General features: G+C 49.8%; 1 protein-coding gene across 2 annotated transcripts in view; it reads left to right on the top strand.

Moving 5' to 3' along the window:
* EML1 (EMAP like 1) overlaps positions 1–22,250 on the top strand; it is a 132,113-nt gene extending 109,863 nt beyond the window's left edge. For both annotated transcript variants that reach the window (XM_068991382.1, XM_068991383.1), the window contains 13 exons: positions 594–689; positions 2,131–2,265; positions 2,977–3,076; positions 4,760–4,914; positions 7,110–7,235; positions 7,682–7,813; positions 11,275–11,342; positions 13,872–13,960; positions 17,043–17,140; positions 17,252–17,339; positions 18,631–18,726; positions 20,149–20,279; positions 20,785–22,250. In XM_068991382.1, the coding sequence (XP_068847483.1) occupies positions 594–689; positions 2,131–2,265; positions 2,977–3,076; positions 4,760–4,914; positions 7,110–7,235; positions 7,682–7,813; positions 11,275–11,342; positions 13,872–13,960; positions 17,043–17,140; positions 17,252–17,339; positions 18,631–18,726; positions 20,149–20,279; positions 20,785–20,910 (1,440 nt within the window). In that variant the 3' untranslated portion in view covers positions 20,911–22,250. The remainder of the gene's footprint in view (positions 1–593; positions 690–2,130; positions 2,266–2,976; positions 3,077–4,759; positions 4,915–7,109; positions 7,236–7,681; positions 7,814–11,274; positions 11,343–13,871; positions 13,961–17,042; positions 17,141–17,251; positions 17,340–18,630; positions 18,727–20,148; positions 20,280–20,784) is intronic.
* Positions 22,251–26,492: the final 4,242 nt, after the last annotated feature.

Below are 26,492 nucleotides of genomic sequence, written 5' to 3' on the forward strand. Positions count from 1 at the left end.
GGCCGCACTGTCTCAGGCTCACAGAGCAGTCTTGCTTCCCCTGGCCTTGAATTTCCCCTGCCTCTCTGTGCCATCCCCACCCGGTGCCTGGCCATAAGCAGGGGCTGGAGGGGCCTTGTGGTCCCCAGGCTTCCCCAGGATGAACCGCCCTTTGAAGCACTAGTTCAGCCAGTCAGAAACACGTACATGTTCACATCAGTATGCCTTGCGCCTCACCCCCAGCACCTGTGCCCTCATACAACCTTATGATAACCAGCCCCGTGCCCTGTGCCCTGTGCCCCGGAGCTGCAGACACTTGTCTCCTCCGGTGCGAGAGCTCTGCAGCCCCTGGGAGGCTAGGTCTAACGGAAGCGGTACTGAAGTCCCCCCAGACTGCCCCCTCCTGCCCCTGTGCCTGTTAACCCCCACATTCCCCTGTCCCCACCATCTGTCTGCCCAAGTCCTAAGCGTGTCTCAACAGTGATGGGTAAATGCACTTTAATAAAGATGTAGCAGACTCGTGATTAAAGATAAAACTACGTTCCTTTTTAACCACACCCAGTCTGGTTGATTCTCGAGTGTGGTCTTACTGTGAATACCTCCTTTTTTCCTAGAATGGAGGCAGCAACCTCTGTGCGGTGGACGACTCCAACGACCACGTGCTGTCCGTGTGGGACTGGCAGAAGGAAGAGAGGCTGGCGGACGTCAAGGTCTGTGAGCACGCCTGCTGCAGGGCCACCGCGTCCACTTCCCGCGTGGAACTGTCTCCCCTGAGCCGTGGGCTCTGTCGCCGCTGCAGCCCCCTGCAGGACCCCTTCTCTAGAAGCCCTTGGGCCCCGCTCCTTTCCCCTTATTCCCAAGGCCTGGTGGGCTTCCTGCTCCTCTTCACAGCGTCTGTAAGGATTTCGCGTCCACCACCCTTTACAGCCACCACCCTTTTAATTCGCTCCATCACTCCGGTGGTCACTTTCTCCCTCACTTACTTGCTCTGTTCTTTCCATCATCCACAAATACCAAGGTCCCCTTTCACGCACGTGTTAAGGAAGTACTGGTAGGGTGGTGACAAGTGAGATGTGCCCGCTGCCCAGGCGGAGGGCCAGGCACGGATCCGGGGATCAGGGAGGCTTGTCCAGAGCTGAGTGGACTCAGGCAGGGGTAGCGAGATCTTGGTCCTCCCAGTGGGGCTTTTCCTGCAGGGGGGCCCATTGAACTTCCCAACATGTCAGTGAAGTTTCCTTAAACTCTCTCATGCTTTCCTCCTGTTAAAACCATGATTGGGTCTATTTTTATAGAAATGACTTCAGATTTCTCACCCTGGCATCCGTTAGGCTTAGAACACCTTACTGACCTAACCGTAGGACTACCATTGGGTCGCCTGAGCTACCTGACATTAAGAGCTCCAGTGGATTACCTGGCTTACATAGCTCTCTCTCTTGTGTGTGTGGGATGCAGACGGTATTCTAGCAAGGCATGAGCATACCTGTTTTTATGCCATAGCTGTGCCTTCTATGTCTTGCTCAAGTATTTCTGTTCTTGCTGTGTCTTTAGGTTGAAAGTGATCAGAGCAAGTTATAGTCTAGGTTTAGGAATGTGTAACTGAATTATCAAGGAGAAGGAGCAGTCAGGGCCAGATTCATGGGAACAGGGTGCAAGTCATGAAAACCGATAACAGGATGAAGGTGGTAAAGTGATAGCCAAAAAACCAGCTCCCCTTCTGGACCCCAAGCTCGGTCACCAAGCCACCAGCAGAGTCCTGGGGATCAGAACCAGGCAAACAGGGCAACCAAAGCAGGCCCAGAGTGGTGGAACTGAATGTAACCCAGGTTCCGGGGCCCTTCCCATCACTCGATGAGGATGAGACTTGCACTTCTTAAGTCCCAGCCTCTCCTTCAGCCAGAGCACGGCTGCGTGCCCACTCCATGCCAGGTCCTGAGAGTCCCCGTGCAGAAGGAGGCTCAGTGGTCCTGTCCGCAGGGCTCAGTGGGGGAAACAGACAGGGAGGGGTGTCTAGAGAAGAGGAATTCAGGGGGGAAAGTGTCAAGAGGCCTGGTGCTCACCCTGATGAGTCACTTATTTGTGGTTCAGATTTTATTTATTTCCTTAAGTGTCTCAAGAGATCTGAGACATCTGATTCTCCTGTTTTGTGCAAAGTGTTCGAACGAAGCTGTATTCGCCGCGGATTTCCACCCCACCGACACCAATATAATCGTAACCTGTGGAAAGTCCCACCTCTACTTCTGGACGCTAGAAGGAAGCTCCCTTATTAAGAAGCAAGGATTATTTGAGGTAAGGTGGAATTGCATCCTATTTTATTTTTCACCAGTGGTGCTTGTGATCCCCTGGCATTTAAGGAAGCTCTGAGGCGCCACAGCCTTAGAATTTAATTGGCAAAGTGGGGGTGTCATGATAAAGACTATTCCTGGAGATCCCTGATAGAGTTGGGGAGCCCCTCGTGGACAACATTGGCGACGCTGATAAGGAAGGACCGATACGGGGAGAAGAGCCAGGAAAGGGTGCCCGAGGGCGACGGCCCTCACTGTGGTCTGCTGATTGCAAAGAGCAACGAAGAAGGGGACCAGGAGACTGCAGTGCAAGTCTGCCGAGGGTGATGGCAACCTTGGTGCTGTTTAGCCCAGCATCTGAGGCCTCATGAGAGCACCGACACGGCACCTGATGCCCTACGGGCCCAGGGGCTGAGTTGGAGGACTGCTTTATCCCGGGGCCGGACTGTAATCATGGCAACACAGCCCCTTAGCCACTCCAGCAGCCTCCCCTGCTCTAACTGCCTGCAGCCGTGTAAGTACCAGATATTTTAGACCAGATAATCTCAGGGCGTAACTTACGTCATGGTGGATGAGAAGGAAGGGCACGCAGTGTGGTAGCGACAGCTGACACCATCCAGCTTGGGGTGCCTGTGAGTCTCGATGTTATTAAAACAAACAGAAGGATGTCTTGATTTTACATATATGTATATATTCTTCTTTAAACATTCTGCAGAAGCAAGAAAAGCCAAAGTTCGTCCTCTGTGTGACTTTTTCTGAGAATGGTGACACCATCACCGGAGATTCAAGTGGCAACATCCTGGTATGGGGAAAAGGTAACAAGCAATGCCCCTCAAGCAGACTCTTGTGGGTAATGTTCTAAGAAGCCAAATCCCATAAGCATTGTCCGTTAATATCATTTCCAAGTTTACTATTTGATTCCAAGGGACATAGGTACCTACATACGTGTGTGTGTGTGTGTGACTTGGAATCAAAAAAACTAGGACAGAGAAAAGTGAGACTAGTAAGCTGCTGGCTTCTGTTGTTTCAAAAGGTTCTTTAAGCCCAAGACGTTGTAATGGAATTAATCACTTTATGGGGAGCTCTGATAACAGCTCGTAATGATGAAATCATCGAAAACTATTTAGCTCTACAGCGTTTAACCCCTGTGGTCCACACGGCACTTGGCAGACCTTGACTGAGTATTGACTGTGATTCCGAAGCCATGTGCGGGCACTGGGCATACAGATGAGTCAGGTGGGCATCAGTGGGCAAACAGTGTGATAGGAAGGACTCCTTACTCAAAAACACGTTGAGTCGAGTTATGAGTGTTACCACATGCCAGGAAAATAGAGCAAATGCACCATCTCTGTACTCCAGAGTCTCAGTGTTTGGGTTGTGGGGTGAAGGCAGAAGCAGAGCACCCGGGGTAATGTCAGGTTAACACGGTGACCTTGGTAGTACCGCTGCTACTCTGAACGCCACGGGCTCTGTACACACACGGGTTCATTGCACCCTGAAAGTGGTGCCGTGGAAAAGCAGCAGCCCCATGACACAAAGGAGGAAACTGAGGCAGAGCAATCAGGCCATTTGTCCAGGGACACCCAGCACACTATATGCTTCATCTTGGCATGTTCTCCTTTATTATTTCTTAATTTAATGAAGTATGGTTGGTTTACAGTGCTGTTAAGTTCTGCTATATAGCAAGGAGATGCAGTTGTACATATGTATGTGTGTATATATATATGTCCTCTTTTTATTATTTTTCTGGCCGTGCTGAGTCTTCATTCTCTAGCTGGGGCGAGCGGGAGCTACTGTCTCTGTGCTGCGGTCGCTTCTCTTGTTGCGGAGCACAGAGTCTAGGTACCCGGGCTTCAGTGGTTGTGGGTGCACAGGCTTCGTTGCTCTGAGGCACGTGGGATCTTCCAGGACCAGGGATCAAACCCGTGTCCCCTGCATTGACAGGCGAATTCTTTATCGAATTCTTTACCACTGAGCCACCAGGGAAGCCCTGTGTATTCTTTTTCATACTCTTTTCCGTCCTGGTTTGTCAGCGGATATTGAACACAGTTCCCTGCCCCTCTACAGTAGAACTGTATCCATCCAATATGTGATCGTTTACATCTGCTGACTCCAGGCTCCCAGTTCATCCTCCCCTCCACCTCGCCCTGAGTTCTTTGATTAGAAAGTAACCCAGTTCATGTCTGTCTGTGTTAGCCGCTTAGTCGTGTCCAACTCTTTGCGGCCTCATGACTGTAGCCCGCCAGGCTCCTCTGTCCGTGGAATTCTCCAGGCAGGAACACTGGAGTGGGTAGCCATTCCTCTCTCCACGTTTGTCTCATGTTTGTCTAGTGCTCTGAGAACATGCAGAAATTGAATCCTTTATAGAGTCACACTGCATTGATGTTCTAACTGATAATATCTCATTTTAAAACAAAAAATGAGATGGGCAGAGGTGAGCCCTTGGACAACGTCCTAAGCCCTTGGACAACTAAGTGTGGTTTTCTCGCTGTGTTTAGGTACGAATCGAATAAGCTACGCGGTTCAAGGAGCCCACGAGGGCGGTATTTTCGCACTTTGTATGTTAAGGGACGGCACGCTTGTGTCAGGAGGAGGGAAGGACCGCAAGCTCATTTCTTGGGATGGAAATTACCAGAAGCTTCATAAAACCGAGGTGAGACAGCACGTCACACTGCCGACACTCGTTTTAAACCTTAAACTGTGATGTCAGCCAGTTTCCTTATGAGTTCGAAATCTTTTGCTTACCATTTTGAAAACTGTTCTGATAAAATTTTACTAAATGGGGTAACATCTTATATAAAATCATGAAGGCAGTTTACTAAAATGGAATTCGATTTATAAAATGTGAGGCGGTCCCATTTCACGTCTAGAGAATTATCATAGAACCAATCTTATAAGGGAGTATTGTCCACATTTTGATTAATCCTTAAAATATGTATTGTCTTTTCCCTGTAATTGCCAGCATGTTGCTTTGGAGACACCATCACTTGGAACTAATTTTCTGAGTATCTGCTTTGAACGTGACTGAACACCAACACTGTCTCTAGAGCTCCGACTTCTTTTGGCATTTCTTTCACCTCCTTATTACCTAATTAGCAACCCTGGACTCTAATAGGAGGCAGAGGCAAGAAATTCAATATTCCTTCTACACGCTGAATTTTCTTCCCCAGGCCCTGGGAAATTATGAGCAGACAGAAATCGAGGTTGGCGTCAGTCTGAAGGTTGAGGGCCTTCCCCTCTAGCACAGTGTGGTCACCTTGTAGAAGTTTATTGTTGCTTAATTGCTAAGTTGTGTCCAACTCTTTGCAACCCCATGGACTGCAGCATGCAGGCTCCTGTGTCCTTCACGATCTCCCGGAGTTTGCTCACATTCATGTCCACTGAGTTGATGATGCCATCCAACCATGTTATCCTCCGTCACACGCTTCTCCTCCTGCCCTCAATCTTTCCAGCATCAGAGTCTTTTCTAGTGAGTCAGCTCTTGGTATCAGGTGGCCAAAGTATTGGAGCTTCAGCATCAGTCTTTCAGTGGATATCCAGGGTTGACTTCCTCTAGGATGGACTGGTTGGATCTCCTTGCAGTCCAAGGGACTCTCAAGAGTCTCCTCCAGCACCACAGTTCAAAAGCATCATTTCTTCGGCTCTCAGCCTTTCTCATGGTCCAACTCTCACATCTGCACATGACTACTGGAAAAACCATAGCTTTCTAATTCAGATGCCCACAGCACAATGACATCATCACACTTGCTCTGACAGTGTGAGAATTTTGTTTTGCTGATTACTGCTCTTCATAAAGGAGGAAGTGAGTTTTGGAAATCACTTTCTTTTCATGGAGACTTTAATTGTGGTAGCATTTTTTATAATAATATTTGACCAGCATTTTTTTGAACCTAAGTAGCATTGGAATCCTAAGAAATAATCCAAAGCCTCATCCAGTATTATGGAAGATACTCACCATTTTTAAGTATTTATAATTCTTTATCAGCATGGATTGTTATCATCTTTTCTCAGATCTATGCTAACCCACTTGTAAAAAGTTTGTATGAGAACAGGCCACTCTTTACCATCCCAGAACCACAGTGCCTGGAGTCGACCCAGGCTGTGATTTTTGTTCTTTTGAAAAAGTACAAGAAACTCTGCTTATTTTACCATAGCAAATTGTCCTTGAATGATGTATTTTGAAATCGTTTTTATTAACACTTAATCACATGTGTACCAGCATGAGCAGTGGATTTCAAAACTAAATAAAATTGCCAAAGGACTTACCATTGCAAGTTACAATAAATTTTTAAGAACTCTTATTACAGCATGTTACATATTCCTTACTCCTTAAATTTTACCTGTTTCTGCTATCAGAAGTCATAACAAGTAAAGAGTAAAGTACCCAGTAGTCTTTTTTATTTTTTTATTTTGTCCAGAAAAAAAGTGCCTCATTGTAGGTTTTTTTTTTTTTTTTCCAGTTGGAGTATAATTCTTTACAGCATTGTGTTATTTTCTGCTATATAACAGAGTGACTCAGCTTCACCTATACATACGGCCCCTTCCTCTTGGACCTCCCTGCCACCCCTCCATCCCCATCCCACCCATCTAAGTCACCAAAGAACACCTAGCTGTTCCTTTTTTTTTTTTTTTTTTTTACAACCTTACTCTTGCTCATTCTTTTAAGGTATATAAAATGTTTGGAATTTAAACATAAGATTTGGGGTTTGGATCATTCACTCAAGTACTTTGTCTCCTTGTTACGTGTGTGTGTGTGTGTGTGTCATTATGATAGGAGCTGTTATCATGATAAGTAAACATATGTCTTGAACTAGTAATTAAATGACACCTGAAATCTTCTGCATGCAGATTCCAGAACAGTTTGGCCCCATACGGACAGTGGCCGAAGGAAAAGGCGATGTGATATTGATAGGCACGACCAGAAACTTTGTTCTGCAGGGGACGCTGTCGGGGGACTTCACACCCATCACTCAGGTAGGCATCAAACATCTTCATGTTGTAGAATATAAGACAGGGCCTCCCTGGTGGCTCAGATGGCCAAGAATCTGCCTGCAATGCAGGAGAGCCAGGTTCAATCCCTGGGTTGGGAGGATCCCTTGCGGAAGGGAATAGTAACCCACTCCAGTATTCTTGCCTGGAGAATCCCATGGACAGAGGAGCCTGGCAGGCTATACAGTTCACGGGGTCACAGAGAGTCGGATACAAAGGAGCAACTAACACCTTCACTTTCATAAGACAGCATTACAAAGAGGAGATTCTTCCTGTGTTTTATATTAACATCCCCTTCCTCAGCTTCAGTGGGAGGAAGAGAAGTGGACGGGAACAGTTCCAGAGCCTACGGTGAGCCGTGGTGCTCTGTGGGGCCCCCGCGTGCAGGTGGTGATGTTTCAGGGGCGTCCGTCTGTCTCGGTTCTTTGCAGGGTCACACTGATGAGCTCTGGGGCCTGGCCATCCATGCCTCCAAACCTCAGTTCTTGACCTGTGGGCACGACAGGCACGCCACCCTGTGGGACGCTGTTGACCACCGGCCCATCTGGGACAAAGTTATAGAGGTAGGCCTGCATGTCCTAGTCCATCTTTCTTATAAAAATTCATCTGCAACACATTGGTTTATTTTTTTTTTGCATGAGATTAATGGTGATATAAATTTGTCCCAAAGAAAGTGTCACTTAATTTATCGCCTTCAAATTACATTGCTTTAAACACCACCTCAAGGGGTCTCATTCATGTATTTCTGAAGTTTACCAGTGCCTTTTCAGACAGCACATACACCTTTGTGATTGGTTGTTGGGATTGCTGAGTGTAGTCTCTTCTGGCTGAAAAGCTGAGGAACCCTTGTTAGGAGCCTGTATTCTATTTACAGAACACCTCTTTGATGGGAATGGATTAGCTGTTCTAACAGCATCCAGTTTATCTCTGCACTTTGAGTTTGATGGTACAGGTCAAGTTTAAAGTCAGCACGTCTCTGAGTTTGCAAAAGGAACTCCGATCATACATCAGAGTGCTGAAGGATCCTCTCCCTAGGTGCCAGGCAGCAGTGTCGGCATTTATTGAGCACTGTTTGCACACTGAGCCTTGCAATGTGTTACTGCTCATCCTGACAGCAGCCTTGCAAGGTGAAGTTTTTAACCTTGATTTTAGTGATTAGGAGATTGGCTCTCAGAGAAGTCAGATGGCTTGGCAAGATCAGTGTTTACACCCCGCTCGGTTCACATCCGACGCCAGTGTCTTCTGCTGCATCTGTAGTGATTCAAAGCACTTCCCGTGTTGCTTTCACCATTCATGACACATGACAGCCTGGGTGAGGGGCAGCCCCTCTGCAGACCCCGCCACGAGTCCTCTCGACACCCATGGAGTCGCCGGCACTTCGTGTGCTGGGTCCATGTTTCAGCCCTTCGCTTTTGGAGGAAATCTGCAAGTGAATGGAGGTGACTGGTCACTGGGGATGTTGAACACTGGGATGATGGGCCGTGGGGAGGTGACTCCGGCACCAGAGGGGTTGGTGCACAGCTGGCAACCGGGAATCCACAACAGTGGTCCGGGAGAGTGACCTTCCCTGCAGCCTCCGTCCACATGGCAACCTGGCTGAGAGCCTTGCCAGCTACTCCAGCACCAGACTGTCAACCCACCCAGCCTGGCATCACAGCATGGGTGCTAAACCGAACACCAAGAAGATCTTAAGCCCTAGCTCCTTCGCTCACTGGCCGTGTGACTGGGCAGACGCACTCAAGTATCTTCCTCTCAAAACATCACGAGCCTCAAATGAGCTGCACAGTAAAGCCTCCAGTGCACGTGATTTCTGTCTGTGGAGGCCCCGAGCTTCATCACCGCTCCCACTTCGGAAAAGCATGGCAGGAATGTAATCCGGCTTCCCAGGTGGTACTAGTGGTAAAGAACCCCACCTGCAGTGCAGGAGATATAAGAGATGTGGGTTCGATCCCTGGGTCAGGAAGATCCCCTGGAGAAGGGATTGGCAACCCACTGGAGTATTCTTGCCTGGAGAATCCCAGAGACAGAGGAGCCTGGGCGGCTGTAGTCCATGGAGGTCACAAGAAGTTGGACATGACTGAAGTGACTTAGCACACAATATAATCAGTCCCTGCAGTTTCCTTCCTGTCTCTCTTTCTCTCTTTTTTTTTCCAGTTTATCCGGTGGCATCTCAGTGCCTCCATTTCCACATCCAGGGTTACTGCTTTCTTGGTCTTCCTGTGATTAATCTCTTTTCATTTCAGTTCATCCTGAGTACTCCTACCAAGTCACCTAAAACACAGATTCAATCACATCACTCTTTTCAGTGAAAGGAAAGAGTCTGTCTCACTGTGTCTTTCCTGGTGATCACGGAGCTTGACCTGGCCATGCAGCCCACTTTACTAGCATCATCCATATCGTTTCCCGTTCCCTACCCTGTAGGTCCTGCATTGAAACACCAGTGACTCTCCCTTATTATTGTTGTTCAGTTTCCAAGTCATGTCCAGGTCTCTGCGACCCCGTGTACTGCACCTTGCTAGGCTTCCCTGTCCTTCGCTATCTCCCGGAGTTTGCTCAAATTCATGTCCATAGAGTCGGTGGTGCCATCCAATTATCTCATCCTCTGTCACCTTCTTCTCCTCCTGCCCTCAATCTTACGCAGCATCAGGGTCTTTACCAGTGAGTCGGCTCTTCCCATCAGGTGGCCAAAGGATTGGAGCCTCAGCTTTACCATCAGTCCTTCCAATGACTACTCAGCACTAATTTCCTTTAAGATTGACTGGTTTGATCTCCTTGCAGTCGAAGGGGCTCTCGAGTCTTCTCCAGCACTCTGCTCCAAACTGTGTTGCTTCTACGTCCTTGATCGTATTCTTGTCCCCTTAAGACCCCATCCAAATAAATGCTGGTGTGTCCACGTCCGCCTTCAGCAGTGGCACTTCTTCCTGTATCAGAAGGCCCGAGTCAAGGGCCTGCAGCGCCAGGATGCCGCAGCCCAGCTCCCCGTCTGACGTCACCTAGCGCTCCCACTCCGTTGTGCTTTATCTTTCCCATCAGCCTTGCTCCACCTTGTTAGTAATGAACCCGCGCGTGTCTCCCTGGCGCCAAGTCTGGCATGTGCCTCGCTCATCTCGAGAGCCCTTGCGGGTTGCCAGGTGCCCTGCACCCGCTGGGAGGTGCTCATCCGGTGCTGGCCTTGGGTGCAGGGGTCATATTTCCAGACAGATGGAGCAAAGCTTCCCATTCAGCACGGGGGCTCAACCAAAGGGACTTCCAAGACTTGGAGGAAGAGCCTTTCTTGTTGATCTGTCATCTGATTACTGTAGATATGAAAGGATATAAGATAGAATGGACTTCCCTCACAGCTCAGTTGGTAAAGAAACCGCCTGCACTGCAGGAGACCCCAGTTCGATTCCCTAGTTCGGGTCGGGAAGATCCACCGGAGAAGGGATAGACTACCCACTCCAGTGTTCTTGGGCTTCCCTGGTGGCTTAGCTGGTAAAAAATTCATCTGCAGTGCAGGAGACCTGGGTTCAATCCCCGGGTTGGGAAGATCCCCTGGAGAGGGGAAAGGCTACCCACTCCAGTATTCTGGCCTGGAGAATTTCATGGACTATATAGTCCATGGAGTCGCAAAGAGTCAGACATGACTGAGCGACTTTCACTTTCTACTTTGAAGATAGAATGAGAGAGACTTTCCTGGTAGTCCAGTGCGTGGGACTCCACACTTCCACTGCAAAGGACGTGGGTTCAATCCCTGGTCAGGGAACTGAGATACCTCTTGGCACAAGACGCAGTCAAAAATTTTTTTAAAAAAAACTTAAGACAGAAAGAAAAATTATAAAAAGATAAAATTGTATTATTTTTGAGACATGACCTCCATTAAAGTAGGGAAGCATTTTCCTCTCTAAAGAAAAAAAAAAAAAAGAAGAGGTTTTTTTTTTAATGGGGCCACGTAGCCCTAGGGATTAGAGCTGTGCTTGTGTGTGTGTTTATGTAATCGCGCTGTGTCTGGCCATCAATTTATACTTCCTTTACAACATTTTAGGATCCAGCTCAGTCTTCTGGTTTTCATCCTTCAGGGTCTGTGGTTGCAGTCGGAACACTGACTGGGAGGTAAGTGCGTGTCGATGTGGCGTGTGCTTTCAGAGTTCACGGGAAAGAGGCTTGTTGTCTGTGTTTCCCCAACGACCGGTCAGGGTAGCCCTTGGCTGCCTCGCTCAACATCTAATGACTGCCTAGGAATTAACGTCAGAACTCGGAAGTGAAACCTGAGACAGTGGTCCTTCCCTTTTCGGACCTTGGGAAAACCTAAAGTTGGCTGTGGTCCCATCTCCCGGAGGAGGCCCCACCCCCACGTGCAGACGGTTGTGGGGCTTCTTGGTGTCAAAACATTGAGGGTTTTACGATGCTTTTTCCTGCTGCCTTTCAAAATTTTAAAAACTGCCCAGTCCCTGAGCCTCGTGTTTGACTCAGCTAACCCTCACTTGCCGAGTGCCTCCGATAGGCCGGGCGGCAGATCTGTGCCTGAATCCCAGCTTCACCACCTACCGCAGTGTGTCTTTGAGCCGGTTACGTGACCTCTCTGTTTGTTTCTTCCTCTGTGAATGGTGGCAGTATATGTGCCTTGCCAAACACGTATGATTAAGGGAGATAGAATATGAAGCGGCCCCTGGGGTTGCCTGGCAGGCAGCTTTGGTGGTTATTATTGTCATTGTTTTATAAGGTTGATTCTGCTTCTGTATTGTCTGTGATGCTGTCTACACTTACTGTAGCTTGATTCACATACTATTAGTGCTTCCTGCTCTCCAAAGACTGTGCCCCTCGTGCACAGGAAAGTGGGCAGGGGCACCCAGGGCTTGGGGAGTAAGAATAGGAACTGTTCAGTATAAAGTCGCTACAGGGATCTGTTATACAGCACAGGGAGCATAGTCGATATCTTATAATAATGATAAATGGGGTATAAGCTTTACAAATTGTGAATCACTGTATTGTATACTTGTAACTTGCATAATATTGTACAGTGTACATTGTACATGCTTCAGAAGCGAGCATACCACTTAGATTATGTTGTTAGGACTGTAGCACGTGTATAAAGAAAGAGTTGCCACTCTTAAGTCATAGGTGGCAACATTTTGAGAGTTGAGCACCTATCCAACAGAATTCTTCATGAATTCTGCAAAGCCACACACGTGTGCATGCCCACATACATGCACACACACGCACATGCACACTCCTCTGACCTCTCTTAGAGACCACTGAAGCTTCTGACTCAAGCAGGCTCTGATGAATGGCCGCCAGCCAGTTATCGTCATCAGCTGCATGCTGACTCTGTGGCAGGACAGAGCATGGAACGAGGCCAGACGGTCAAAATCACAGACAGCGTCCTGTGGGTGGAAGAGGGATGGACGCGCGTCTCCGCATCCCTCCCCTCCGTTCCTGCTTCCCCCACCTCTAGTCGTGGTCCTGCGCTTAGCTCTCAGTGGGGAAGCTTAACACGGTGTTTAGAGGCGTAGCTAGTCCCTACCGTCTCTCTGCTGCTTATATTCTGATCTGTGTTCAGGTTAAATCGCACATTAAAGATAAATGTGGAGAAGAAAATAGCAACCCACTCCCATATTCTTGCCTGGAAAATCCCACAGACAGGAGCCTGTAGGGCTACAGTTAATGGTGCTGCACAGTCGAACACGACTGAGCGACTAACACTAACACAGAAAGTAGCAAAGAAGCAAAGCTGAGAAGCCAAATCCAGGGGTCAGGGGCCACCCAGCCCCATTGAGTGGTGCTGATTAGGGCCCGGAGTGGATAGCGACACTGGCTCGGTGGGCACGCTGATGAATGGATGGCATCAAAGTTTGCAACGGCAGCAGCAGGGTGTCCTTGTTCCTTTTCACCCCTGAAAACACTCCTGCCGCCACCTGAAAACGTATGGGCAGGAGAGTTCAATCTGCACCATTTCACATCCTGACCAAGCACCGTGTCCTAATTAGAGGATTCGGAGCATTTCCAAGTCCAGTTATAATTTGACTGGTTGGATCCTGAGCCTGCAAAGCCATTCTGGGCCCTTACCTTACAGTTGAGGAAACTGAGCCCAGAGAAACTTAATTCAAAGACCAGTCCTCTACTCACCCTGCTGCCATCCTCTGAGTCATTTCTTTCACCTGCTGGTTGCACACCAGCTTCGCAGGTCAGAGGCTGACCCAGCTCTGCTTGCGTCAGCCCTGAGGTTGTCCTGCCCCCAGCCTGCTGGACCCTTTCTGCCTGCCCCGGGCCAGATCTCTCGGTAAGCTCATACAGTGGCCCCCTTGCCGCTTGCTCTGGCCACAGGCCCGGGGTTAGATGCTGGTCCATCTTCCCTGCCCAGGGTTTTCTCTGCTTTCATATGTAAATGAAAAAACTCTAACATTGAGGAGCCCTGCCATGACGTCAGTAGCTAAATTCTTTCCCATGATAGCCAGTCAGCTGCTCCTTTCTTTCGGAAATGTTCACATGCAGGAAATTTTCTTTACACGGAAGCTGGGAATAAGCAAATACAGAGCATTTTTAAGCTCTTAATCGTTTTTAATAGCCTGGCTGTGACTGTCATAGTCTGACTTCACATTCTCACTACGCAACTGATTTGTACTTTTCCTCATGTTTACGCAGGTGGTTTGTGTTTGACACAGAAACGAAAGACCTGGTCACTGTCCACACAGATGGAAATGAACAGCTCTCCGTGATGCGTTACTCACCAGGTTAGAATACGGACCGTTCACTGTAAAACTCCAAGAGATAAAGCCCTGCATAGATGTCTCTAAAGAAAAACATTCACAAGCCCCCTCCAGAGTGAAATTTACAGTGCATCTGTATGTAATTGTGACACCTGGGGGCTCTCCCCCTCCCTCCTTTGGAGCACTGTGCTTGTGTGGTTTTATCTGTTTCTGCATGTCAAGAAGAACCTGTGTTAACATTTATAACAGCTTCTCGTGCACCCGTGGTTTTTTTTTAGTATTTTTTTATTTGTCTGCATCAGGTCCAGCTGCGGTAATCAGGATCTTTCACTGAGGCACACAGACTTCTCTCTAGTGACGGCACACAGGCTTAGTTACCCTCATGGTGTGTGGGATCTTAGTTCCCTGACCAGGGATCGAACCCAGGTCCCCACACTGGCAGGCAGACTGGCAACCACTGGACCGCCAGGGACGTCCCCACTCGGGCCTTCTTGACAGATGCTTTTGGAGCAGGTTGCCTGGGTGTTTTGTTTTTTGGTTTTAACTCTGTTGTGGAAAATTTTCAAGCATGGACAAAACTAGAAGAGCGTAGTGAGTTCCAGGTACCTATTCCCCAGCTTCAGCGTTCAGCCCTTTATTCACCCATAGCTCCACCCACTGGCCCCTCCCATGTTGTTTGAAGCCCGGTCCCAGAGGTCTTCTCCTTTCCTCTGTTCCTGTTAACATATGGAGGGATCTGGGGACTTCCTTGGTGGGGGAGTGGTCAGGACCCTGTGTTCCCTGTGCCTGGTCAGAGGAGTGAGATTCCACAAGACGCCTGGTGGAGTCAAATATATATACACATATATCTTTATATGGAGAGAGAGAACTGTATATATATGGAGAGAGAGAAACCAAAAAAGATGAGGACTTTTAACAGCTTTATTAAGGTATAATTTACATACAATAGTTTACCATTTATGAATGTACAATCGGTGATTCTTAGTAAATCTGTAGAGCAGTGTAGCCATCACCACCATCCAGTTTTAGAACCTTTCCATCACCCCCAAAAGGTCCTTTCCTGCCCATCAGTAACTCATCTCCACTCCCAGTCCCAGCTCTAGGCAACCATGGATTTGCTGTTCTGTGTCTATAAATTGCCTTTTCTGGGCATTTACTATCAGTGGAGTCCTACAGCACGTAGCCCGTTGCATCTGGCTTCTTTTACTTAGAATAATGTTTGTGAGATTGTTCATGTTACTGTATATGTATCAGTAGTTTATCCCCTTTTGACGTCTAGATAGTATCCCGTTTTAGCGTGTAGCGGGTTTGCTTTGTCCACTTAACAGAGAACATGGAATTGTTTCTGTGTTCTGGCTGTTATCAATAATGCTGAGAACATTGATCATATGTCAATTTTGGCTGGGCTTTTTTTTTTTGGCTATGCCAAGCAGCTCAGGGGGTCTTAGCTCCCTAGCCAGATAATGAACCCAGGTCCTTGGCAGTGAAAGCACAGAGTCCCAACCACTGGACCTCAGGGAAGTCATCATATGTCCATTTTGTACTCATGTTAGTCACTCAGTTGTATCCGACTCCTTGTGACCCCAAGGACTGTAGCCCACCAGGCTTCTCTGTCCATGGGATTCTCTAGGCAAGAACACTGGAGTGGGTTGCCATGCCCTCCTCCAGGGGATCTTCCCGGCCCAGAGATCGAGCCCGGGTCTCCTGCATTTCAGGCGGATTCTTTACTGTCTGAGCCACCGGGGAAGCCCCTTTTGTACTTATAAGTCTTTTTAATCCATACGTGCTCCCTCCCTCCTCCTCTCTCTGTCTCTGTCTGTCTCTCTGTCTCTCTCTCTGACACACACGCCATCCTCGCTTGTGGTTTATGTGTTGAAAAAGCTCGTTTTTCCTGGAGCAATTTCCACACCCTGGGTTTCGCTGAGTGCATCTCTGTGCTTCACACAGCCCTCTGTCCTCACACCTCTGTCTGCCCTCACATGTCCCCCCGTCCCCACACGTCCATCTGTCCCCGTATTTCCTGTAAAGTCAGTTGGAATCCAGACCCTCTTCCGGCTCAGTGCATCCGGTCTCTTCCTCCTACCCGAGACTCAGGAGCCTGCTCATCTCGCTTTCTGTGCTTTTAGGGCCATCGCTGCACAACACTCGATCCCTAAACAGAGGCTGATGATTGGTTTTCCTATTTTAGCCTTTCTTCATTTGTCAGGTATAATACATCTATGAAGAGTGACTTCTCTTCATCCATAATGTTAATACCTCTTTGTTACCTAAACAGTATACTATTTTGTTAGCATGACAGAGATATATGGCAGAGTTCACATAGGAAGTCAAGATAGACGCTTGGTTTCTTTCACTTTATTTAGCAGTTTCAGGATAATGAGTTTGTTCTCTGTTCGCTTTAACAATGATCAGTTGTTGTTAGTGGTGGTAGCTTCGGTGTCATTATGAACTTAAGTGTTTTTGGTATGTTTCAATCTGTGATGGTTATGATAGGTGAAACAATTTATCCATTATTGGCCACTTCAGGTTGGTTCCTGAGTCTTTCTGACAACGTGTGTGCTGGAAATGCTCATGGCAAATGGGTGCCGTAAGCGGCTTCCCAGGTGGCTCAGTGATAAAGAATTTGCCTGCAATGCAGGAGATGCGGGTTTGATCCCTGGTCCATGAAGATCCCCTGGAGAAGGAAATGGCAACCCACTCCAGAGTTCATGCCTGAGAAATCTCATGGACAGAGGAGCCTGGCAGGCTACAGTCCATGGGGTCGCAAAGAGTCGGACACAACTGAGTGACTAAACAACCAGGTAGGACGTTGTTTCTAAGCCTCAACACTTATGCCTGTGCTTCAGGAAGCACTCTTCTTCTGTGATCCGCAGGACATTCAGCTCTGTGGACACTCTCGGAAAAAGCGATTTCAGTCCTGGGAAATACTTGGCTAAGACTGAATTACCATCACCGGGGTATCGGGTTCATTCAAAAGCAATATTGTCTCTCTGAAATAATTCGTGGCTATTTTTTCTACATCTGTGATGGCCATTAGCACTATCCTTTGCCATTGCTAAAACGCTTATTCTTAATGAATGAAGCGTAACCTTGCCTTTCCTTGCAGATGGGAATTTCTTAGCCATAGGCTCCCACGACAACTGCATCTACATATATGGAGTCAGTGACAACGGGAGGAAGTACACTCGTGTCGGCAAGTGCTCGGTGAGCACGCGGGTCACCCCTCGGGGGTCTCTGCGGTCATTCGACACGTCCGGTCGGCGTGGGTGGGAATCTGTGAGGCGAGTGAGGCTCACCCAGTTTTCCCTCTCCCAGGGTCATTCCAGCTTCATCACCCACCTGGACTGGTCTGTCAACTCACAGTTCCTCGTGTCGAATTCCGGAGATTACGAAATCCTCTACTGTGAGTGGCTCCCCAGGCCTGGCCCGGGTGCACACCTCCTGGAGCTCCACTCTGATTCCAAATGGGGCCTCCTGCAGAAACCCACCGCCTGCCCACGTTTCTCCGCCTCAGTTCCTCCTCTGCTCAGCAGAGGAGACAGGCTGGACAACCCCCTGCTTGGCACTGAGATACTTGGGGGTCGGGCCCCGAAGAGGGAAGGCCCGGCCCTGCAGGGAGAGGCAGAAAGAGGGGTCAGAGCTGTGGCAGCGAGAGGGCGAGAGCCCTGTGAAGGGATTACCCTTCCCAGCTGACACCATGAGGTCTGCCCTGCTGAGTGGACAGCAGCCCCCGGGGCCCCTGCTCCTTCTCCCCCCGGCTCTCCCGGCCAAGTCAGAGCCTGGGCAGGCCCAGGCCACGTGCGAGTGATGGGCAGTGCAGGCTGCATGCCGTGCACTGGTGCCCCTGCCATCCACCAGGCACCTGCCATGTGCTGAGCACGGGGGTCCCAGGTGGCCCACAGCATGTTCCAGCTCTTCCTGTTCTGGAGACAAGGACATGTCGGCTCTGATACCAGGGCACAGACATCAAGAGCCAGTGGGTGGGGAGGTGGGCACCCCCCTGTTGAGAGAGAGGAGGAAAGGGGTCTCCCTTAGGCGGGGCAGGTGGCCCTGCCCAATGCAGGGCAGAAGTGGGGGATGGTTTCCAGGGACGGGCTGTGGGTCTAGAATCTTCTCAGACATGTTCTATGAGAGTTGGTCATAGTATGAGCATGGTCTCACTGATCAACTCCTCCAGCGAGGGTTTAGCTGAGGAACACACGAATCACCTGTGAGGTCTCAGGTACTTGTTATGACCGGTTTCCATCAGCTTTCATAACTTGGAGCTGAAAGGATTGTGTATGTGCGTGCACGCATGTGTGTGTTTGTGCATGTGTGTGCACAGGCGTATGCCTATCCCCAAGCCTGTGTTGGGAGAAGGCTGGGGAGCCTGACAGAAGGGGGCAGAGTTGTGTCCAGGGGGACAGTGAGCAGACAGAGGTCTCGGAACCAGAGGTGATCAAAGAAAAGAAGCCAGACAGGGGAACAGACCCAGAGAAGCAGACGAGCAGAAATAGAAGAAATGAAAGATGGGTCCCCTCCAAGGCCTTGGGGCTTAGGCTGTGAGCACGGTCCCCAGGGGACTGGGAGGTGGATGGTGTCCCTCTCCCAGAGGGCTCTGTAGCCGATGGGGCCTGGCTCTGGGGGCCCAGCCTTGCCCGGGGAGGAGGGGGGCTTTGGCCCAGATGTCACCAGACCTGCGTCTGCCCTTCCAGGGGTTCCTTCTGCCTGTAAGCAAGTCGTGAGTGTGGAGACCACGAGAGACATCGAGTGGGCCACGTACACCTGCACGCTGGGGTTCCACGTCTTCGGTAAGGTTTCTGCACCTTTCATCCTGTTCCAACGTAAAATGTGTCTACTTTGAGAATGACTTTCCAATAGTGAAGGAATTTCTTGGTTGGCTTCACACTGCTCTGCTGCTGCGTGGACCCCACGGGACTCAGGACACGCTCCCTGCCGCCCTGGGGAAGGGCCAGGCTTGTCCAGCTATGGCCAGGCAAGAAGAACCAGAGCCCTTTTCTCTTGCACACAATGGGTCCTGAGAGAATTCTGTAGAATCCTCATATACGAGGTTGTGTCAGACTTCTGAGATCAACGAGCCAGATGTACCTGCGTGCTCCGTCTGTTCAGTCATGTCTGACTCTCTGTGACGCCATGGACTGTAGCCCGCCAGACTCTTCTGTCCGTGGGGATTCTCCAGGAAAGAATACTGGAGTGGGTTACCATGCCCTTCTCCAGAGGATCTTCCCAAGCCAGGGATCCAGCCTACAGTTCTTATGTCTCCTGCACTGCCAGGTGGGCTCTTTACCACCAGCCCCACCTGGGAAGCCCAATGAACCAGATGGCACCCAATCAGTTTATTTGTCACTTGTTAGAGTGATTGTGTTTTTTTGACCCTTAAACTAATTTTTTACCACCTTCAAAGTTTAAATTAGGAGTATATTCATAAATGATCTAAAACAAATTGCCACCATTTAGTAGAATTAAAAAGAAAAGGCAGTACCTAGAGATTCTTTATGTAGGACCATAAGTCTGTAAGTCGGTCAGAATTCCACAAGTTCCCTTATAGCTGGCGTTTCACCATCTTCTGGTGTTAAATGTTAGAATGCCCTGGGTTTACTCCAGACTTCCTGTTAAGAAAGCCATGTGTGTGCTCCTCTCTCACATCCAAAGTTATTGGGACTAATAGGGTTTTCTGGAGCCATGATCAGGAGACCGCAGACGACCCCCCACCTGCCCAGTGCCACCAGGCAGGCAGCAGCCATGAAGGGCTGACACCAAGGAACACCTGAAAGGCACAGGCAGTCTCAGAAGTTAGAAGTCGTTTGGAGAGACTCTCATATGTAAAGAGTTGCCCCCAAAAGTTATGAAACTGCAGGCTAAGGACTAGTCAGCTTCCCATCAGATGCTTTGGGGATAAAGGAAAGGCACTGCGTCCAGAACCAGGGATTCTGTCCCACTTTCTGCTGTGGCATCAAGAAGGGGCCCCAGAGAGGTGGAAGCCCAGGAGGACTATTACTGCAGCTCTCGTTCAGCAGAACAGGCTTTGCCATGGGGATTTCCAGGGGTGGCCTGCAGGGAAATGATCACCGAGGCTGGGAGCCAAGACAAAGTGTCCCTTGGACCTGGTTTCTAAATCCGGGACGTTTCTGTCCTCATGGGAGTTCGGTGGCCAGTCCCCACGCAGTGTGGCCCTCGTGTTTCCAGTGCTCTGTCTGGGGTCTTTGTTTTAGGAGTGTGGCCAGAAGGCTCGGATGGAACCGACATCAACGCCGCCTCTCGGGCCCACGAGAAAAAACTCCTGTCGACCGGCGATGACTTTGGCAAAGTGCACCTGTTCTCCTACCCCTGCTCACAGTTCCGGGTAGAGTCTGCTTCTCAGATTGCCCCCGACAGGGTGTACTCCCCGACACGGGGCAGCTGGTAGTTGAATAGAAAGGCATCGAGGGTGACAGCACCAGGCACAAACCAGGCAGCGGTGACATCAGCCAACTGCCCTCCGCAGAGAAGCCTGTCCCCAGCACGGTTCTGGCTCCTCCCTCTCTGCACTTCCTGGGCCTCACCCCTCTGCCCTCCACCACGGCTCCCTCTACTCTAACGCTGCTGAGCTGAGCCAGTGCCTGGACCGCTCCTCCTCGTCCTCCCCAGACCTGACCTCTCCTTCTGGGAGACCCCTCCCCTCCACCCTCCACCCTTGCAACCAGTTCCCGCTCCTTTGGGGTGCCTGGCGCAGCAGCCTCTGGGGCTGAACTTCTTGCCCACGCCCGTCCCCGCCCCCCAAGACCGGCCTCTCGATGTACGGGTGCTCTGGCACTTCTGACCCTCCTCCCGGGCTTAGCATTCACTGCCCTCCATGTCTTTCCTCCCAGGCTCCCAGCCACGTGTACAGTGGGCACAGCAGTCACGTCACCAACGTCGACTTCCTCTGCGACGACAGCCACCTCGTCTCCACCGGCGGCAAAGACACGAGCATCATGCAGTGGCGGGTCGTGTAGCCCCGGCAAGCACCTGGGGGCACAGAACGGCCGGGGGCACAGACTCGCCTCTCGCCCGGTCACTGTGTTTCCTGCTTTCTTTGCAACGTCCTCACAAACCTCAGGAAAACCACGCCCTTTCCCGGTTACCTTAGCTTAGCGGATCGGTGAGCGTCACAGCGGGTCAGCCGCTCAGGTCTCTCTTTCGTTGTACAATATATGAAACATTTAATATAAAAAAGATGCCACGGTTTACATTACAGTGACATTGAGAAGTGACTGGCGTATCCTTCGTAACTTTTCTATGAACTCTTCAAAAACAGTCACAGAATGCCTTTTTCAAAGATTGTATATAGGCTTTAGTGTCTCGCCATCGAGCTTGCTGAGTCACATATTTATGATAACGAGGTACTGAATCGTGATCACTGTTGATTAATTGGTCCTAAAAGGATAAATCGATGGAGAAGAGAATGGATAACTGATCTGCACAACTGAATCAGGAAATGCAAATAAGACTTTATTTGGTTGACATTTTCTAAGGTTTCGTTCAGTCGTCCCTCTGGGAGGCAGGTGAGAAAAGGGGTCGGGTTCTTCTCGTGTCAAGCAAATTCTGCCTCAGATTAACTTAACTATTGCAGCAGGGTACCCAGCCAGGCCTTTCGGAGTCCCTGGACTGTCTGCCTAACCACATGCAGTCAGCCGCTTAACGCTACACCAGTCTCATCCCCTCTGTCCCCCGTTCACAGGCCCGGGTGAGTGGTGGAGACAGTTGGCCACCTCCCTCTGTATATTAATTGGCATGATATGGTATTGTATAGGACTTTAGCAATTCATAATAAATACGTCAGGCTAGGCTTTACTCTTTTAATGCTTATGGACATTGTATATTTGTATTTTAAGACCAAGTAGACCAAGTCACAAAGGTCTCTCTCTAGCGTACCATACACCCGTGGCCGGGAGAAGTCTGGAAGGCTCCACCAGGTTCTGAAGGCAGCTTCTCTTCCTGTCTTCTGTGCGTGGACAGCCTGTTACACTATGAACTAGGACTGCACTCCGATGGGTAACGCAATAGGTGGCTTACGTTGTCAAGAAGGCCTTATCCATTTCGATTGTGTGACAGATTGAAATCTATTGTTTACATTGGGGAATGTATCTCAGATTTTAAAATAAAAGAGTAATAAACAGGCTTAAAGGCGACTATTAAGATTTTTACTTGTTCTAGGCAAGTACACAAATTGAACCGTCGACTCTATAGCACTGGTTGTTTAGAGTGGCTGGTGAAGCTGAACATTGGGAAGCATTTTTTATTACATCTCCAGCCTGCTGCGGAAGTGCCAGGCAACAGTAAACAATATGTATTAAAGATGATTCTGTTTGTATGTATCCTTATCAAATATATTCTATAATGAAATAAAATCTGAAAAGTGAATTTCTTATTGAACCTATAATCGTGAAAGTATATAAATTAAAATATTTAAAATTAGATATGATTCACACTATATTGTGTCATATCCAGATTTTTTTTTTTTCTCACCTGGGTCACTTGCAAATAAAACTATAGTTTGCATATGGTGTGTCAGCTTTCATCAGATTAGATAACTCTCAAGAACTCAATTTAGGACTTTCCCTAGTAGTCCAGTGGTTAAGAATCCGCCTGCCCACGCAGGGGGCACATGTTCGATCCCTGGTCTGGGGAGATCCCACACGCCTCAGGGTGACTAAGCCTGTGCACCATGACTGCTGATCCAGCATGCTCTAGAGCCCTTGCTCTGCAACAAGAGAAGCCACCGCAGTGAGAAGTCCTAGCACCTCAATGAAGAATAGCCCTCCACTCGCCGCAACCAGAGAAAGCACGCTCACAGCAACAAAGACCCAGTGCAGCCAAAAATAAAAATGAAAAGAGTTCAGCTTAATTGTCACATCCAGTTGTTAGTTCACTTGGTTATGTATATACTGGCAAAAATAATGATTTTTTAATTAATAATTGAGGAATAACCAGATCAGAGAAGGGAAAGGAGCCCATGATTGACTTAGAAGTTCTAAGATCTCCTTGTATTTCTATATATGTCCACTGTTTTCGAAGCTCAGTAATGGAAAAGTCATGTATCTAGACTGTTACTGCCACCTTCATACTTGCCTGCATTTTAAACAAAATGCCCAATATAATGCCCAGTATTAGCCTTGCAGGTATTCATTAATGTACTGAGCAGTAGTCATGTGCCACCGCTCACCACCTCTCAGGCAGACAGGCCTAGGACCCCAGGGTTCTGCTGGAACAGGAGGCCCCAGGAGCACAGCCAGATGCGTTCCTCCCAGTGGCCTGTGGCCACATCAGCTCTCAGTCTGACTGCAGAGACTGACAGGTGAGGGGCTGAGACTCTAACTTAGTGAAGTGACGGTGGCGTGGACTGGGGTGCAGGCAGTGAACAGCGGGGAGGCAAATGGATTGTCAAGAGAGGTTTCTGGGGTGACGTCGGCAGCGGGCCTGGTGATGGACGGGGTGGGGGCGGTGGGTGAGGCCCAGGCCCCTGACTGTCCTCTGGGCAGATGTCAGTGCCGTCGACTAAGGTGGGGAGCACTGCGAGCTTGAAAGAGGATGATGGGGGCCCTGGGGCAGTTGGGTGAAGTCAGGAGCCCTCCGAGACGTCCAGGTGTAGTGGGGGCAGGTGTCCGGCCAGCAGGTGCAGGACGCAAGTCTGGCTGGAGAGCGCACTGTGAGTGACGCTCTCCGCAGGAGGCCGGCAGTGGCTGAATCTGGGTGTGGCTGAATCTGCAGATGCTGGGAAACCAGGGCAAGGAGTAGGGGTTGGGGGGGGGGGCGCGGTCCTTCAACCCAGCCAGTGGGACTCGGATGACTTTGAGGGCGGGTAAAACACGAGTGATCAGAGAGGAAGGAGAAAAGCCAGCAGAGGGCTCGGGTGCGGCAGAAACCAGATCGGCACTGAGGGCTGAGGATGGCTCAGTGGCTGGGTGGCTTGACTCTCGGTGCTTGCTCTGGAGCCACTGTGGGCTCTTTACTTGTTAAGCAAACAGCTTTCCAGCATCTGTGTGCAGAGTGCTGCTGGGCAGGGGATCAAAACACATCAAAACACGCTAGGAGAGCATCGGCAGATGGAGGAGAGAGGGCACGAGGTCAGGGGTGAAAGTGTGGGCTCGGGGGCCTCCAGGGCCAGCTGGAGCCAGTGGTGGGGAAGTTCAGCAGATCCCGGCATCCGTGAGCTTACATCTGTGGTTTCCACTGGGCGAGTACAACCTAACAGCAGGGCGGGAGGGGCGGTCTGTGGTTCAGTGGAAAGCCCCCTTAGGAATCTTCTCACGCCTTCCCCCACCACCCCTTTTTGCGTTTTACTTGCACTTCCAGACGTTGTGCGTTTTGCGCTATTGGTCATTTTTTCTGTAATTTGGAAACGGGCTACCCTGGTGGCTGAGATAGTAAAGAATCTGCCTGCAATGCAGGAGTTCAGTCCTTGGGTTGAGAAAATCCCCTGGAGAAGGAAATGACAACCCACTCCAGTATTTTCTTGCCTGGAACATTCCATGGACAGAGAAGGCTGGCGAGCTACAGTCCATGGAGTTGCAAAGAGCTGGACACGACTGGCTGACTAACACACCATCATCTGGTCTTTGACGCAGAAGAGCGCACAGAAGAAATAATTTGTGGAGACCCCCTGGCTTCTTCAGAGGGAGTCCGTCCAGTGCAGAATCTGGGAGGCAGCTTTTTGGTGAAAGTGAGCAGATAAGTGTGTGCCTCTTACTAGGGAGAAACTGACTCCAGGCTACTCTTCATAGTTATTCAGTTGCCAAGTCATGTCCGACTCTTTGCAAATCCATGACCTGCAGCACTCCAGGCTTTCCTGTCCTTTAACTATCTCCCTGAGTTTGCTCAGACTCATGTCCATTGAGTCAACGATGCCATCCAACCATCATCTCATCCTCTGCTGGCCCCCTTCTCCTCTTGCTCGCGATCTGTCCCAGGATCAGGGTCTTTCCCAATGGGTCTTCATACTAGTTTTCAACTTTTTTAATAGAAAATTTCAAACATGCACAGAAGTAAAGAGAACCTCTCACCCAGCTTCAAAAATAATTGATATCCTGAAACCCTCATTTCTACTATCTGCCCTGATTGTGGATGGGGAGGGGGGACTGGAGCACATTAAAAATAAATCCAAGGGGCTTCCTTTGTGCTCCCGTGGTTTAAGAGTCCTCCTTGCAATGCAGGGAACACACGTTCGATCCCTGGTGGGGGAAGATCCCATACGTTGCAGGACAACTTAGCCTGTGCCTCACAACTACTAAGCCCGCGCTCCTGGAGACCATGGCCTGCAACAAGAGAAGCCACTGCAAGGAGAAGCCCGGGCACCACAACTAGAGAGGAGCCTCTGCTGCCCGCGATTAGAGAAAGCCTGCCTGCAGCAACCGAGACCCAGTGCAGCCAAAAATAAATGAACAGAAGCAAGTCCAAGCCACCGTGTCATTTCACCCAGAAATCCTTCAGGTTGCTTTTCTGATGCGGACACTCTGTGTAACCACCAAGACCTCATCACAGAGGACAGGCTCAATAGCGACGCCTCCCCAGTGTCTAACACCCGGTCCATATGCAGATTTCTCCAGGTGTCAGACCAGCCCCAGGTCTCAATGCCAAGCACTGGGGATGCAAGAGAACCATATGTATGCCCGGGGCATACAGGGACCTTGCATGCCCCCTCCCCTGAAAGTGTGTGTAGGGACTCAAGCCTGCACATTTGCTTAGTTCCTGACCCTTCTCTGACCCTGAGACTCTCAGCCCCTTTGCCCCTCCTCCCCTCCCACTCCATCCACCCCTGGGAGGAATGCTCAGCTGTCCCCTCCTCTCTCCCTGTCCCAGACCCCCTCAGGATGCTTCCCTCCTGGGTCACCCAGTCTGGATCTTTCCCTCCTTGGCTGGCAGTCAGGACCAGAACCAACGAGGAGACTGAGAAACCAGCCCTGCTCAAGGTGAGCCTTCCTGGCAGAGGTTCAATCCACCGCCCCCCCACCCTGCCCACCCCGGGGTCCCAGCTGTTTCGATGTGTCTCCTCCATGCTCTTGTACACATTTCAATAAAAATGGGACTTGAGCTCAGACCACGCTGGGGCCAGGCCATGGGGATGGGGAAGAGGGGGCGGCATACAGACTTTCTGCTGCCTACCTTCGATCAGATGGGCACTCTGTTCTGGGGAAGCCTAAGGGAGGGGTGAGCTCATGGACATGGATTTTGCCTGAGCACAAAATTGTGGGGAAGTAAACAACAAATTTGGTTATTTCCGCTTCGAACCAAAGTAGGTGCATAACACCTGTAAGATGAAGACCGAAAAGGTAACCATTTCCTTTTCCAGGGGATCTTCCCAACCTAGGGATCGAACCCAGGTCTCCCGCACTGCAGACAGACCCTTTACTGTCTGAGCCACCATTTCTCCCTGAAAAGGCAACCAACAAAACTTCAAAAAAAAACTTGAAAAGAGATTTAAGTGTAAACCCTCCCAGCCCTACCCCACCGGCTAGAGATACGCCACTTGGTGGCAGAAAGCAGAGCTCACCAGCTGTCTTCCCCAGCTCACCAGTTCCTGTCTGACCTCCTTAGGCTA

The sequence above is a fragment of the Capricornis sumatraensis genome, chromosome 19 (genome assembly GCF_032405125.1).
Source record: "Capricornis sumatraensis isolate serow.1 chromosome 19, serow.2, whole genome shotgun sequence".
Classification (NCBI taxonomy): Eukaryota; Metazoa; Chordata; class Mammalia; order Artiodactyla; family Bovidae; genus Capricornis; species Capricornis sumatraensis.